General features: G+C 41.6%; 2 protein-coding genes across 2 annotated transcripts in view; one reads left to right on the forward strand and one right to left on the reverse strand.

The window, feature by feature from the left end:
* Nucleotides 1-4,577: 4,577 nt before the first annotated feature.
* On the forward strand, nt 4,578-8,201 carry SERPINA10 (serpin peptidase inhibitor, clade A (alpha-1 antiproteinase, antitrypsin), member 10). Its single transcript, XM_008584943.1, is given in 7 exon segments — nt 4,578-4,662; nt 4,665-4,789; nt 4,831-5,099; nt 5,913-6,074; nt 7,098-7,179; nt 8,011-8,068; nt 8,071-8,201. Coding segments are annotated over 7 exon segments (912 nt in total).
* A 4,985-nt stretch (nt 8,202-13,186) lies between these two features.
* Nucleotides 13,187-14,584, reverse strand: part of LOC103600644 (serine/threonine-protein phosphatase 4 regulatory subunit 4) — a 42,862-nt gene continuing 41,464 nt past the window's right edge. The window contains exon 17 of the mRNA XM_008584941.1: nt 13,187-14,334. Coding sequence (XP_008583163.1) covers nt 14,310-14,334 — 25 coding nt within the window. The 3' untranslated portion in view covers nt 13,187-14,309. The remainder of the gene's footprint in view (nt 14,335-14,584) is intronic.

Below are 14,584 nucleotides of genomic sequence, written 5' to 3' on the forward strand. Positions count from 1 at the left end.
GTTGCTTCTGCTCAGATGTTTGGCAAAGCAGACACTCCCCCCAGCCTGCAGGAAGCAGCTGCTGCCTCTTGGAGCTAACAAGCCTCCAGCTGCCATGCAGCCCTCAGCTGTAGAGCTTGAAGTGGATGGGAAGGGAGCCCAGCCCAGCCCATTCGCATCCCTCACTTTGACCTCTTCAGGCACTGCTTACCCACAGAGCAGGTACTGCCCAAAAGGAACAATCTGGTAACTTGTTGGGGCATTTCTGATTTTCACAAAGGTTTGGGGGAGTACTACTGGCATTTAGTGATTGTCTTAGTCCATTTTCTGTTGCTATAATTGAATACCTGAGACTGGGTAATTTATAAAGAAAAGAGATTTATTTTTTTACAGTTTTGGAGGCTGGGAAGTCCAAGGCTGAGAAGCTGCATTCAGGGAGGGTCTTCTTGCTGGTGGGGACTCTGCAGTCAGAGGGGGCACAGGTCATCACCTGGCAAGGGGGCTTTTATAACAGACCCACTTTTGTGATAACCCATTAATCCATGAATGGGTTAATCCATTCACAAGGGCAGAGCCATCATGACCTAATCACCTCCCAATCACCACCCACCTCTCAGTACTGCTGCACTGGGAACCAAGTGTCCAGCACATGAACTTTGGGGGGACACATCCAAACCATAGCAATGATTGAGGGTCAGTGGTGCCAGACATACCAGAACATGCAGGACAGTCCACCACATTAAAGAAGTGACCCAGGTCCCGCATGGCTCAAATGTCCCATCTCAAGTTCCCTTGAGCAAAAAACCCATTCAAAACTTATCTGAGCCTAGACCTCCACAGTCCCAGGGCTGTTTTATTTCATATAAAAATGCACCATTTCCCCTGTTTTACTATGCAATAAATTTTCTATGAAGACAACTACCACATAAATCAGTGGAAGATTTAAATTTTGTTTTGTCTGGAATTTTACCAAGCATTAGTTACAATTTCAGAAAATCATATCACTGGTAGTAATATTGGTTGTAGTACTGAATGGCCGACACTATGGAGTGCCAGCACCGACAGAGACTCTCACACTGCCCTGCATCTGCCGGCAGCCCTACATCTTCCAGTGTAGTTATGCCAGAGCATCTGCATAGTCAAAGACACATTATTTTCTCATAATTTACTTTTACTTCACCTTCATATTATACATAGAGCATTATTGTGTTTTGTTTTGTTAATTTTGTGGGTAGGTTATACTAATCATAAATTTCACTTCAAGGGTAGTAAGGGGCACATTAAAAAAAAGGGGGAGTCTGATAAGTCTGAGGAATCTTGTCTTAAAGGATCTGTGCAAGCGTTGATTTCAAGTACTTGAGGATTCATTCTCATGAGTTCAGCAAGATTGGGAAGTTATAAATTTATCTTGAAATAGGCTTTGCATTGTATTGATTACCTGTCTCCCTCACTGTACTGACAGTTGCTTGGGGGGTAGGAGAGCAGGTCTTAAACACCCCCTGCTAACCACACACAGGGCCCAGTACTGGGTTGGGGTCCCAGGAAGCACCCATGAGACCCGCCATGGCCTTGTTTCTCATGAGGTGTCTAGCACCCAGAGTAACTCAAGAGAAATCCCCACAGCCCATCCCAGAAGTTGAATCGTACTAGGGCAAAGCCTTGAGTTGAAAAGCAGAAGCAGCTCTCATGGTGGAATTTCAGCCATATTCAAGGTTGCAGAAGGAGCTGGGGAATATGGGAAGCCTCCCTCTAAGTCTGTTTTTCCAGAAACTCCATCATCTCTGAGCAGGATGTTAATCAGCAACAGTCCCACAGGGGTGAGGAAGTGGGGAGGCAGGGATCACACTTTGGAACAGCAAATATTTGCTGAAGGCTTTGGGCTGCGAAGCTTAACTTTGTCTTTGCTCTTCCCAGGTACCAGAGGCCACACACTGGTAAGAGGTAGTGGATTACAGGGAGAACTTCAAAGTGTCTAACTAGAGAGGGATGGGGAGAGACGATGTTCTTGTTTCCTCTCAGTGGGCACCAAAGTGAGTGGGTGGGTATCTGGACATCCCAGAGTCTCAGCCCTAGACTACACAGGGACTGTGCATCCAAGCTTGGGGCAGGGGTGGAGTGAGAGTTGTGCTGCAGACAAAAAGGGCTCCTCTGCAGGGAGGAGGGCAGGGGAGGGAGGCTTTGAAGGCTTGATATTTCGTCCACCACAATTCATTGCCCAGGTGAGCAAGCCTCCATCTTCCAGGGCTTGGGGGAGGAAGGGAGTGCTGCTGTTCCAGGCACACTGCACCAGGGCTCAGAAGGGGCAGGTGAGCTGCTGGTTTCTTACCACTCAGGTTCTAGTTAGGAAGATGTGTCCTCGTCATGCTTCACTGCTCCCTAGTCCCAGGAGCACCCCCTGCACTGCATACAGCTTCTGTACTATTCGGGAGACAAACAAAGACCTCAGGAGAGACATGGCATCAGCCAGCAAGCAGGTGCAGGAGCACCCATGTATTCCTGGGCTGCCACTCCGCAGACTGAAGGAAGAGCGTCAAGAAGGGAAGGTACGAATTAGCATTTGGAAGGGGTGACATCCAGCTGGTGTGCTGGGATAATTCCCTGACAACTGTGAAAGACAGAAGTACTTCTGAATTCAGGAGTATTCTGCCATGGGCTTAATTTACAAAGTAGTGCTAAATATGGTACATGATTGTCTTAGCTCAGGTTGCTATAACAAAATACCATAGAGTGGCTTAAATAACAGACATTTATTTCTCACAGTTCTGGAAGCTGAAAGTCCAGGATCAGAGTGCCAGTATTGTTGAGTTCTGGTGGAACCACTTCTTGGTTTGCAAGATGACTTCTTGCTATGTCCTCACATGGAGAGAAAGGGGAAGGCTCTGGTTTCTCTTCTTCTAAGCACTCTCATCCTTTTACGATGGCCCCATCCTTGTGATCTCATCTAAACCTCATTACCTGCCCAAGGCCCCAACTCCTAATGCCACCACATTGTGGGTTAGGGCTTCAACACAATGCTTCAGTCCATAACAACGACGAAGGCATGAAGCTGGGGAACGCTTGGTACACTGAAGGTGTTTACCCAACATTTACAGTACTAGAGTGACCCATGGAACTTTGGTTTGCCATTTAGAATTGGAAAGGATTTCCTAAACAGTGACATTTGGGAAATGCAGCAGCAGCATTTTATTGTTTCTGTAAGGTAGTGCTGTTCGGGCTGCAAGGAGTGAGGCCTAGAATTCTGTGGTGACATTCAGCATACACAAGGAGCAATGTACCGAGTCCTGGGGCTGGGTGTGGTTTTGTACCAGGCACAGATGAGGACTCAGCTCCCACATCAGGCACAAGAGGCCTAGGAGCTTCACTGGTCACCGCATTTTGCTGCAGGTGGCCCTGGGTCAAAATGAGGGTCTCTGCTGATGGAAGCAATCTTGAGGCCTGTGTCGCCCCCCTCCCCTACACCCACTGGGCTGGGTGTCCTGACCCACCCAGGCCCTCCAGGGGCAGTGGGCCCGAAGAAAATGAGGATAAAGGAGAGGGGGTATCATGGCGGCCTGCCCAGCCAGACACTGTGACACAGGCCTGGTGGTGTGGGCTGAACACCAAGACACAGCCAGGTGGCAAAGCCCAGCCCACACGCAGGTGCTTGGGGGCCAGGCTCTGTGTCCAAGGATGCAGAGATCCTGAAGAGGTGGCAGAAGTGGGGACAGCTGGTGGTGAGGAGCATGGGGTTGGAGCATCACCACCAGGGTGGAAAGTCTGGCTCCACTAGACCATGTGACCTGGGACACTGAGAGCTAGCCCACACCTCACAGGTGGCTGTGAGGATTGGATTAGATTGCACATGTGGAGTGAGCCCCAGGCTGTGTGCCTCAGCTTTGCCTCCTGCTTCTGTCCTGGGGAGCTCCAGGTACAGGAAGGAATTAGACCTATAAGGAACTATGTAAGAGAGGTGCAGGGGCGGAGAATTTTGAGCAAAAATTCAGAGAAGCTCCCCCATTTTCTCTTTTCCTTGCTTTGATTGCTGCTCAGGCCCTGCAAATCCCCAGCCAAACACATCACAGACCAAGGGCCCGCAGCCTAGTTTGCAATCAAGGGCAATGAATGAAGCAGACCAGTAAAAGTTTTGTGAGGACCTCCTGAGAACCCCAGGCCCTGTTCTTACCCCATCCTCTGCTGCTCCTCCCAGAGCAAATTGAAGGAAGTTTGCTCTGTGAAATAGTGCCCCTTTCTCTGTGAGCAAATGCAACCCCTACTTACTCCAAAGGCAGGGCTAAGCTGCAGAAGCCTAGAGATGGGCCCCACCCTGCAGGGAGGAGGCAGGGTCACTGATAATTGCTGACCATCTCACAAGGAGGAGACGTTTTATTAGGCATTGAAATAACCTCTGTCCTCTTTCCTCCAGAGGAAGTCTTGCTACTGAGGGAACAGACTCCTTGGCCTTTGCAGCTGACCACATCATGCCCAGCTTCCTGTGCCCCATCCTCCTGGAGGAAGTGTGGCTGGTGCCCAGTTTGTCCCCTGGTCCCAAGTCACCAGAGGCCCAGGCAGGGCTGGAGACACTGGAGACCCAGGCTCCTCAGAACCAGACTGGTAGGTAAATGCAGGCTCCCGTAGAGGATGAGGAGGATGAGGAGGAGGAGGAGGAGGAGTAGACCTGGTTGGAAGCCAGTAGGCAGCAGCTCTCCAGAACACTTCGAACTTCAGGTTCAGCCTGCTGCGAAAGATCTCCAAGAGACACGATGGCAACATGGGTTTCTCCCCACCTGGCATGTCCTTGGCCATGGCAGGCATGATGCTGGGGGCTGCATGGGCAGACCAGAGCCCAGGTCAAGAGCAGCCTCCAACCTGCAGGCCCTGAATGGGACCGAGCCCACACCTCTGCCTGCCCTCATCCACAAGGATTTTGGTACGAAAAAGGCCTTCTTTGATTTATCCAAGAGGTATTTTGATACAGAGTGTGTGCCTACAGACTTTCACAATGCCACACAGGCCAAAGGGCTCATGAATCAATACATTAACAAAGAGACTCAGGGGAAAATTCCCAAACTCTTTGATGAGATTAATCTTGAAACCAAATTAATTCTTGTGGATTACATCTTGTTCAAAGGTACTTTGATAACGTTCTGCTCTCACAAAGCCACAGGGCCCTAGGACTGTCTCTTCCTTTTCTTCCATTTGGCCAGCATATGGTTAATGCTAAATGATTTTCTATGAACATGTTTTCAGGTTTCACAAACAGACAGAAACGTGGATTGAACAGTACCAGCTACTTCCACTCAAAGCCCCAGCCCTGGTAGTCCTTGTAGTCATTAGTTCTCAAAGCACCTCTGCACAGCTCCCTTCTGACATTTGGAAGCAGCAACGTAGTCATTTTTTTAAAAAAGCATATTATCTGAGAAATTTAGGATTGTATCTTTGCTCTTTCATTCTCTATTTTTGTGATCTGGGGCAAAGTGACAAAGTCTCTGTCCTTGGATTCTTAATATAGAAAATAGGGACACTCCCACCTACTATAGAGTTTGGAGGCTAAATGAGATAATGAATGTAGAGTCCAACTATGCTTGGCAAATAGTAGACACTAAATATGTATTAACTACTTTTATTATTTGATAATCCTAAGCACCAAGGCAGCAGGCAGAGCAAGGGTCTGTGAAGCTCTGAGAGGCTGGCTTAATCAAGGTCACACAATAATGGCAGAAGCCAAACAAACAAGGGTCTCCTGACACCCTGATCCAGGTTCTTCTCAGCCCTGCCTCTCTATCAGGGTATTGGACATGGTGTAGATGCTGCTGTGACAGAGAGCTGGCACCAGAAGACTTGCCTTTCCTAGTTGGAGAAAAAAAGGCGATAGAACTCTCCCCCTCTATTACTTGAGCAAGAACAATGCTTTTCAAGGAGGGTGGTTTCTGCAGTGAGTTGTTGCTATCTTCAAGGAAATGGCTGACCCCATTTGACCCTGTCTTCACCGAACCCAACACTTTCTACCTGCACCAGTACAAGGCCATTAAAATGCCCATGATGTACAGGAAACAAAGCCTGGAGGGCCTTACAGACAGCCAGGACACACCCCAAGGACTCATATCCATGTGTAACGGGTCCTGTGCTCACATGCTGATGCCTCCTCAGCATTGTGGGGGCTTTCTCTCAGAACCATGCTCAGCAGTGATGGTCAAGAAATGTCATCACTTCTGCCACATTGGCCTCTGTGTTCATGGTGTGCTTGTGCATGGGTGTGTATGAAACAAAGTGGCATCCAGAAGGTCCCTTGAGCAGCCAAATCCTAAGTATGAAATATCACCAAACCAGCAAATATTTTTGCAAACCATTTAACTTTGATGAAATACCTAGTTGTAGTAGAAAATAAGATTTAAAGTCCAAAGACTTGAAATAGCATCCAAATTGGATGTTTTAAGACTTTCAGGCTAATTTATAAAAACACCTTTTCAACTAATTCATCTTACGTAGAGCTCTCTCCCTCTTCTCACCCAATGCTCAAAGAGATATTTGCCCCTGAAATGGAACTGTTTTATAGTTTCATCATAATCTATTTTGAATATAATTTGAAAAGCTCATGAAATTACACCACCTGTAGAGTGAAAGAAACCTTCAGACATCATCTGGCCCACCTTCAGCTAAAAATCCCCTCAAAAATATCCCTACAAAATAGCCCACAGTTTCAGTCTCTCTTAATTCTTCCAGTGACATTACAGAGTCCAATCCATAAATGGCTAAAATTATTTTTTTACATTCTGACCTGTAACTTCTCTATAACTTGTACTTTTTGGTCCTAGTTCTATCTCTAAACCTACACGTACTAGAACCAGTTTAGTTACCTTCCACATTGAATCCCTTCAGCTCATCAGTGTTTCTCAATGGAAGTGCTCTTGGTTTTGAGGGAAATTGTCTGTTATCCAGAGCAATTGTGTGTGTTGCATGACCGGGTTAGCATTCCTGGCCCATGTTCACTATCACCAGTAGTAACTAACCCTCAGTCATCGTTAACAACCAAGAAAATATTCCCATACATTTCCAAATGGCAGCTACACCTTACTACATTCTTTCTTAGCAGTGAGATTTGGTTAATATTTTCCCATACTACTGCAATTTTCAATTCCAAGTGAGATTAAAAATGGAATCCACTTAAGTAGGACCCTGTTGGGTATCCTTGGCCTGCAGTCAGACCTTACCATCTCAGGGAAGGTGAGACAATTAGACATAATGATCCTGCAAACCAGCACCTGAAAGAGTTTCTGCTGTCATCACCTGAAAAGTTGAAGAAATGTGCTGCTCTTCTTCAAAGCACCACCATAAAGTTTACATTGTAAACCATTAAATATCCTCCCTCTGCTCTGGGGAGTAAATTTTTACTCCAGGAAACTATAGGATTTCCAGGTGTTATTTATTACATTGATGTTTTCATTATTTCCTCTTATAATAATTATGTAGATACATCACTCATGTTACATTAATTCCTGAACAAAAGGGCCTCCCAAACACAGCAAGCAGCCTGAATATAGGCAGAGTTCAGGAAGGCTTCAGGGACCCTTGGGCCCGCCCCAGGGAATGCCTCAAAGCAGTTCCAGGTGCTGGGAAGCCCCTACAGAATGCTAACCACTCCTTGCCCCACCTTTGCCTGCCAGAGGAAAGTTAAAGCACTCAGTAGGCAGCGTGAAAACCTTTTAGGAGCACGAGATCAGCTCAAGAATCAGTAGCACAAAGTATATGCTCAATACATATTTATTTGAAGTATGTGTGCATGAATTGGCCAGCTAGAGGGTTCCTGGATCTATGCCCAGCATGAATTTCACATATTCCACAATATCTCACATTGGATTCTTGGGGCTCCTGGAATTGTCTTAGACTCCTAAGGCAGTCTCCAGGGCAACCCCACACCATCCCTTAACATAGATGAGCCCTGTACCACTAGGAGCATGGCCCTATGCATGGCACCACTGTAAGGAATTTTAAGGGGCTTAATTCCCTCCTCTCCATTGCAACACAAATGGTCTTCCACATTATTTCTTTTTCCAGGTTTTACAAAGAGCAGTGACTGAAGTTGATGAAAAAGGAGCTGAGACAGTGGCAGGAACCCGTCAGAAATTATTGCTTATTCTATGCCTCCCATTGTCAAAGTGAATCAGCCGTTTCATCTCATGACCTATGAAGAAACCTCTAGGATGCTTCTCCTTCTGGGCAGCACGGTGAATCCTACTCTCCTGTGACTCATGACATGCATAAGTACTTAGTGGTACAGTAAATGCTGAATCTGAGGTAGTTGAACCCACACAGGATATTGGCACTGGCTGGCAAAAGAAGAGAGTGTCCCCTTTGTCCTTGGCTAATTTGGGCTGTTCTCAGATAAATACAAGTATTAAATTGATACATATTTGGGGAAGATGTTTGTGCCATCTGGTATTTTAAGCCTGTTTCTAAGAGCCTTTGTTATTTGACTGAAGACTAGCTGGGCGGAATATCTTTACCTTTCTGTGTTGATCACATATCTGGACTTTAAAAAAACAGTAGATGAGAACACTATTTCAAGATGAAGCCTTTGGGAGAAAGACGTGCACATTCTGCTTGAGCCATGTCTCTCTCTCTCTCTCTCTCTCTTACTTTTCTCAGGTGCAAAATAAATATTTTATTTTAATCTATTACAAATCATTTCTTATTGACTAAAATTAGAGGGAAATAGCTATAATCAGTCCTGATCACACATCTGCCTCGATGTTGCCCATTCTCATGTTGTCCACAGTGCATCAAATCACTTGGCAGAGGTACTAGCTGAACCATAGATCATCCAGTTCAAAACCTTCATTTTACAAAGGAAAGAAATAGGGACCCAAAAGCAGGGCCACATGAGGACTTCCACAGGCCCTAGGCACTTTTCTCTTCCTGGGCCTATTTCTTCATAAAAATACATACAGTCAGCCCTCTGTATCTGCAGGTTCTGTATCCACAGATTGAACCAACTGGGAATCAAAAATATTCAGGGAAAAAAAATTAAAAATAAAAATAATGAAAAAACAAAAATTCTAAAAACACAATATAACTATTTACATAGCATTTACATTGTATTAGGTATTATAAATAATCTAGAGATGATTTAAAGTATACAGGAAGATGTGCATAGGTTATATACAAAAACTATGCCTTTTATTTTTATTTGTTTTAAAAATTATTATTTGTACATATTTATGGGGTACAGAGTTGACTATCAGTATTTGTGTACAGTATGTGATGATCAAATCATTATTAGCATGTTCGTCATTACAAATCACAATTACTTTTTGTGTCCTTTACCCAATTACTCCCTATCATCCTTTCCCACCTCTAGTAATATAGGTCTGTTCTCTCCTTCTGAAGGTTCAACATTTTTATCTTTCTTTCTTTTTTTTTATCTTAGCTCCCACTTATGAGTGAGGACATGCGGTATTTTTGTGCCTGGCTTATTTCAGTTAACATAATTTTCTCCAAGCTCATCCACATTACTACAAATGGCAGAACTTTATTCTTTTTTATGGCTGAGTAGTATTCCATTGTGTATACATACCACATTTTCCTTGTACAGCATCCATTGATGGACATTTAGGTTGGTTCCATATCTTGGCTATTGTAAAGTGTTGCAATGAACACAGGAGTGCAGATATCCCTTCAACATGATGATTTCCATTCCTTTGGATATATACCCAGCAGTGGAATTGCTGGATCATATGGCAGCTCTATCTGAGGTTGTCTGAAAAACCTCCATACTGTTTTCCATAATGGCTGCACTAATTTACAGTCCCACCAACAGTGTAGAAGAGTTCCCTTTTTATCTGCATCCTTGCCAGCATTTGCTAATCTGTCTTTTTGATAATAGCCAGTCTAGCTGCAGTGAGATGATATCTCAATGTGATTTTGATTTGCATTTCCTTAATGATTAGTGATGTTGAGTATTTTTTCATGTACCTGTTGGCTATTTGTATGTCTTCCTTTGAAAAATGTCTATTCAGCTCCTTTGCCCATTTTTTAATTGGATAATTTGGTTTTTTACTGTGAAGTTGAGTTCCTTGTATATTCTGGATAATAATCTGTTGTTGGATGTATGGTTGGAGAGGGCTGGCACTAGACCCTTCCCCATAAAAGGAGACCAAAGCAACAGACAAACTATGCCATTTTAAATAAGGACTTGACCATTTGCAGATTTTGGTATGGGGGGATGATCCTGGAACAAATCCCCTGTGGATACTGAGAAAGGAATGTATATATTAAAAATTATATATGTATATATTACATATACTTAAAATTAATATATATATAATAAAAATACTTCTCCAAGGTCCTCCAGTGCAGCAATGGCAGAGTCAGAGGACTGCTTCTTCTGAGTCTAGTCCCCAAGCCTTTTTCACTGTTCCTTCTTTCTACCTAAAACATCTGATGGGGTCCAGCTAAACAGGCAGCATGTATTGACCTTGCAGTTACCCACTGTAGTTAAATAGAATATAAGCATGGACTTTGTCCCAAGGTGAAAGGGAAAGCAGCAAATACCCCTAAAACTTTCTTAAACTGTCATTTTCTGTCATAGAAAGAAGGAAATATTTTAGGGTAAATTCAGAGAATCATGAATAGAGCTAACTAATTTTGGAGTGCCAACTGTGTTGATTAAATGCCTAATTGGATTTTTATCTGTTTGCTATCTGATGTTTAAATATACCTGAAATTAATTTATTGATTAGTTACCTTGATTACTAATATAGATCAGAGTAATATGAATAGATAATAATATTAAGAGGCTATCTAAAGATTGATTTTTTATCATTCCAAAATCTGAACTTTCATTCATTCCTGTATTCCTTCCAAGAGCATTAACTGACATTTGTTAAGGACTAAGTAATTCTAGGGCCTAAAAGAGATACAAAGAGAGAGAACTAACTCCCAGTGACCTTCTTAAGTGACTTGGTTGTGTTCAACTAGTCAGGGTTGTTTGTGGGAAAATAGTTGAAAGAGGAATGAAAGAAAATTCAGTCAAATTTCCCACTTTTAAGAAACGAAATCTAGAAGTCTATGAGAACACAACACCCTCTGAAATAAGTAAGGAAAAACCCAGTCATAAAAAGGTTCATTACTATTGAAGGATTCATATAGCATGCAGATCAAACCCCTACCTTCCTCCTGCCACATACATTGCAAAGCAACAGCAGCGTAACAACTACATCTAACACATCACCCTTTAAGGCAGAAAATGGCCGTATTCTCTATTTTTAAAATAAATACTTTTTAACATTCTCCCACATTTGCTTGAAGAAGTTCCTAAGATAAAGATACACGGTTTCAGATTTCCCAAGTACATACGCATAGAGAAAAAAATGCAGACCAATGAAAAATGTAACTTACCTCACATACACACAGAATTCAAGGTTTCCAACTGAAGGGGAAAAATTTAAATATTATACAATCCTTCACTATATTTGTGTCAAGTTTTAAAAATTGTTCCTCCACAGACACTCTCATCCACACACTCTTACGCACACATAATGTAACAACTGAGAACAGCCTATTGAATTAATCTAATTCATTTTATCCTCATTCTAAAACTCCTACTCAGGCTGAAGAGCCTGTTTCATTTCAATTCAGAGATTTCTTATATACTCACTAACTGCAAGAGAGACTGGACTCCTCCTTCCAGAATAAGATGTCCAAACTTAGGAGGTCAAATAATAGAAATGATTTTAATAATGTGTATGAGGTTGTGGAAGAAAAAATCTATATGCTGTTTATTTCACCTCTACCAAGTAAAATCCTTTAGTCCTATCTCCATTTTTGCAGTAAAATTGAGCTCTACAGGCCTATTTTTGTTTGTTGTAATGCTAATGAGTGAAATTCTACAACTTACTCTTAAAAATACAAATTTTAATAATCAACAAAAATATGGAGGAGAGGTTTTCCCTCCAGCTACAGATGGAGGAAGATCTTTCTCTGTCATACAACTACTTTAATGGGTTGATTTGATAAGGTGATATTCTTGTAAAAATTCTCAGTTTAACAATCTTGTTTCTGGTGTAAATGGAGATATGTGTAGATATTCATAACTGTTACCAACTTACTTTTTATTCCATTTCTATATCTGTCCTTGGAAGTATAATCTTAATAAATATTTCAAAGATTTTAGAAATTATCATGCTCTGTGAAAAAAAAATCTTCCAAAATTTTGATTGTTTTAATAATTTAGTGCCTAGGAATAAGATTGCAATTGACCTCTCTACATTCCTGAACTTTATTAGTACTAGTGATTTTTTTCTGTCAAATCACTTTCTCCTTCTTCCATGTGCCTGATGGGAAAATAAAAGCTTATACCTCTGCTAAACTTCTTATTTAACAAATAAGTTGAAATTATTCAAAGTAACAGTCAATGCAGAATATGAATCAAAGTACTGGAAAAACTGGGGCCGGCCCAGTGGCGCACTGCTACAGTGCGCCGCTTGGGAGTGCGGCGGCGCTCCCGCCGAGGGTTCGGATCCCACATACAGACCGGTTCCCGCTCACTGGCTGAGCGAGGTGCGGGCGCAACACCGAGGGTTGCGATCCCGTTGCCGGTCCCAGTCCGGTACGGGCGCGACACTGAGGGTTGCGATCTGTTGCCGGACACGAAAAAAGACAAAAAAAAAGGAAAAAAAAAAAAAAAAGTACTGGAAAAACTGATGGAGCTTGGATGTCCCATTATGCACCACACATTCCCTAGATCATAATATATTCAATTCCACATTACTGATGCTAGTAGAAGACATGATTAAAGCAGTTAAATGAAATCCACAAAGAATGTGCTGAATTACTTTAACCGGTACTGTCAAGTTTCTCATACCTACCAAATTTTAACTATGGACAAAATAAGTAGTTGAACAATTCTATTTACCTGATTGTTCTTTGATGAAGGGTATTAAGAATCATTAAAATTAGTCAGAAAGAGGCCATATGGAACACAAAAGAAAAACAAATGCCATGAAAAAGTCTCACACTGGGTAACTGTCCCCCAAGTAATTTACTGTTGACATCAATATGCTTCTCTTATTCATTATGTAAAAATGAACTTACTCTTTAATTATAGAATAAAAACTGCAGGAAAGTATTTAAAATTTTTTTCACAAACACAGGTATCTCATTAACCTATGTTTTATTTTGAGTAAATTCATTATTCATTATTCACATTATAAAAAGTAACCACACACACATATGCATTCACAAATTAGATCATCTTTATCATACATCAATATATTTTTAAAAAACAAGTATTTTCTAATATCAATATAGTTATATGCTGATTGCATTTTGAAATAGAGAAGCTGACAATAGCTTCATACAGTATATCTCAAGAACTGACATTTTAAAATTAAAAACTGCATATGTTCCACAAGCAAATTTTGATGGAAATATTAGCATTAGTACAAATAAATGCTGTTGACATGGCTTAAGCATGATAGCTTCGAATAACAGCTGATTCAAACTAGATTCATCATTTTAAATTAAAGACAAATACAATCTAAAATGTAAACAAAGTATTTATAAAATAAATTCTTCTAGGAAATAAAGGAAATCATCAATCTATTATTTTTAAGGTATCTGGAGCTCAAAGTTATCAGAGATATCTGTGGAATTTTCATTGCCAAATATTTATTTATTTGTTTGTTTGTTTATTTATTTATTGCGGGCCAGGATCAAACACTGGACCGTGGTGTTATCAGCACCATGCTCCAACCAACTGAGCTAAGCAGCCAGCCTTCACTGCCAAATTTAAATCTGGGAATATCCAGGTACAACATATTGTAACCATAATCACAGGATTGGTAAAACTGCAGACAGCTGTTTGTACCCTTTTCAGTATGACTTTTCAACTGGCCTTGGAGAGTCCTGAGAAAATGCAACATCTTTCTTACCTCCCAAGTCCCCCTCCAAGTGATTATCTAACTAGGGCAATTTCAGCTGATTTGTATTCTCATACAATTTTTAAATGTGAAAACTCTAGGATAATTTAGCTGGTTTCCTGCACAAAGGCAGATTTGTCTCTTTTGCAGCAGTAGTTAAAGCATATACCTAAATTTGTTTTTCATTACACTTCACTATAACATTGGAATTCTGTAACAACATTATTACTCAAGAAATATATATTATACCACCTAGGGAATCTAATTTCAAATGTGGAAAGTTTAACATCAGCTGCAATTATGTCTCTTTTCCCATTCATTGAAAAAAAAAAAAAAACTAAAAAATAAAAGGTCTCAGCCATTGCTTTAGCTTTTTTCCACCAATCACATTATCTCCGGCTGTCTTTGTTTTGCCTCCTTCATCAAGCAGTTGATTTAAGGATTGGATTTTCTGGATTTTCTTTGAAAAAGAAGGAAGGAAGGTTGGGAGGGAGAAAGGAAGGTAGGGAGGAAGAAAAGTGGGGAAGGGGGACAGAGGAAGAGAGGGAGGGAGAGAGAGAAAAAAAACAAACATAAAAAATTTTATCCATATAATGCTTACAAAGTAAGTGAAGAAATATAGATGATCTACTCTGTATAAATCTAATATAGGAAAGAATTCTGATTAAGGGGAAAAATGAATTACATGTTAAAAATTACTTAGAACTACC

The sequence above is a fragment of the Galeopterus variegatus genome, unplaced genomic scaffold, assembly GCF_000696425.1.
Source record: "Galeopterus variegatus unplaced genomic scaffold, G_variegatus-3.0.2 Scaffold3411, whole genome shotgun sequence".
In the NCBI taxonomy this organism is placed as follows: Eukaryota; Metazoa; Chordata; class Mammalia; order Dermoptera; family Cynocephalidae; genus Galeopterus; species Galeopterus variegatus.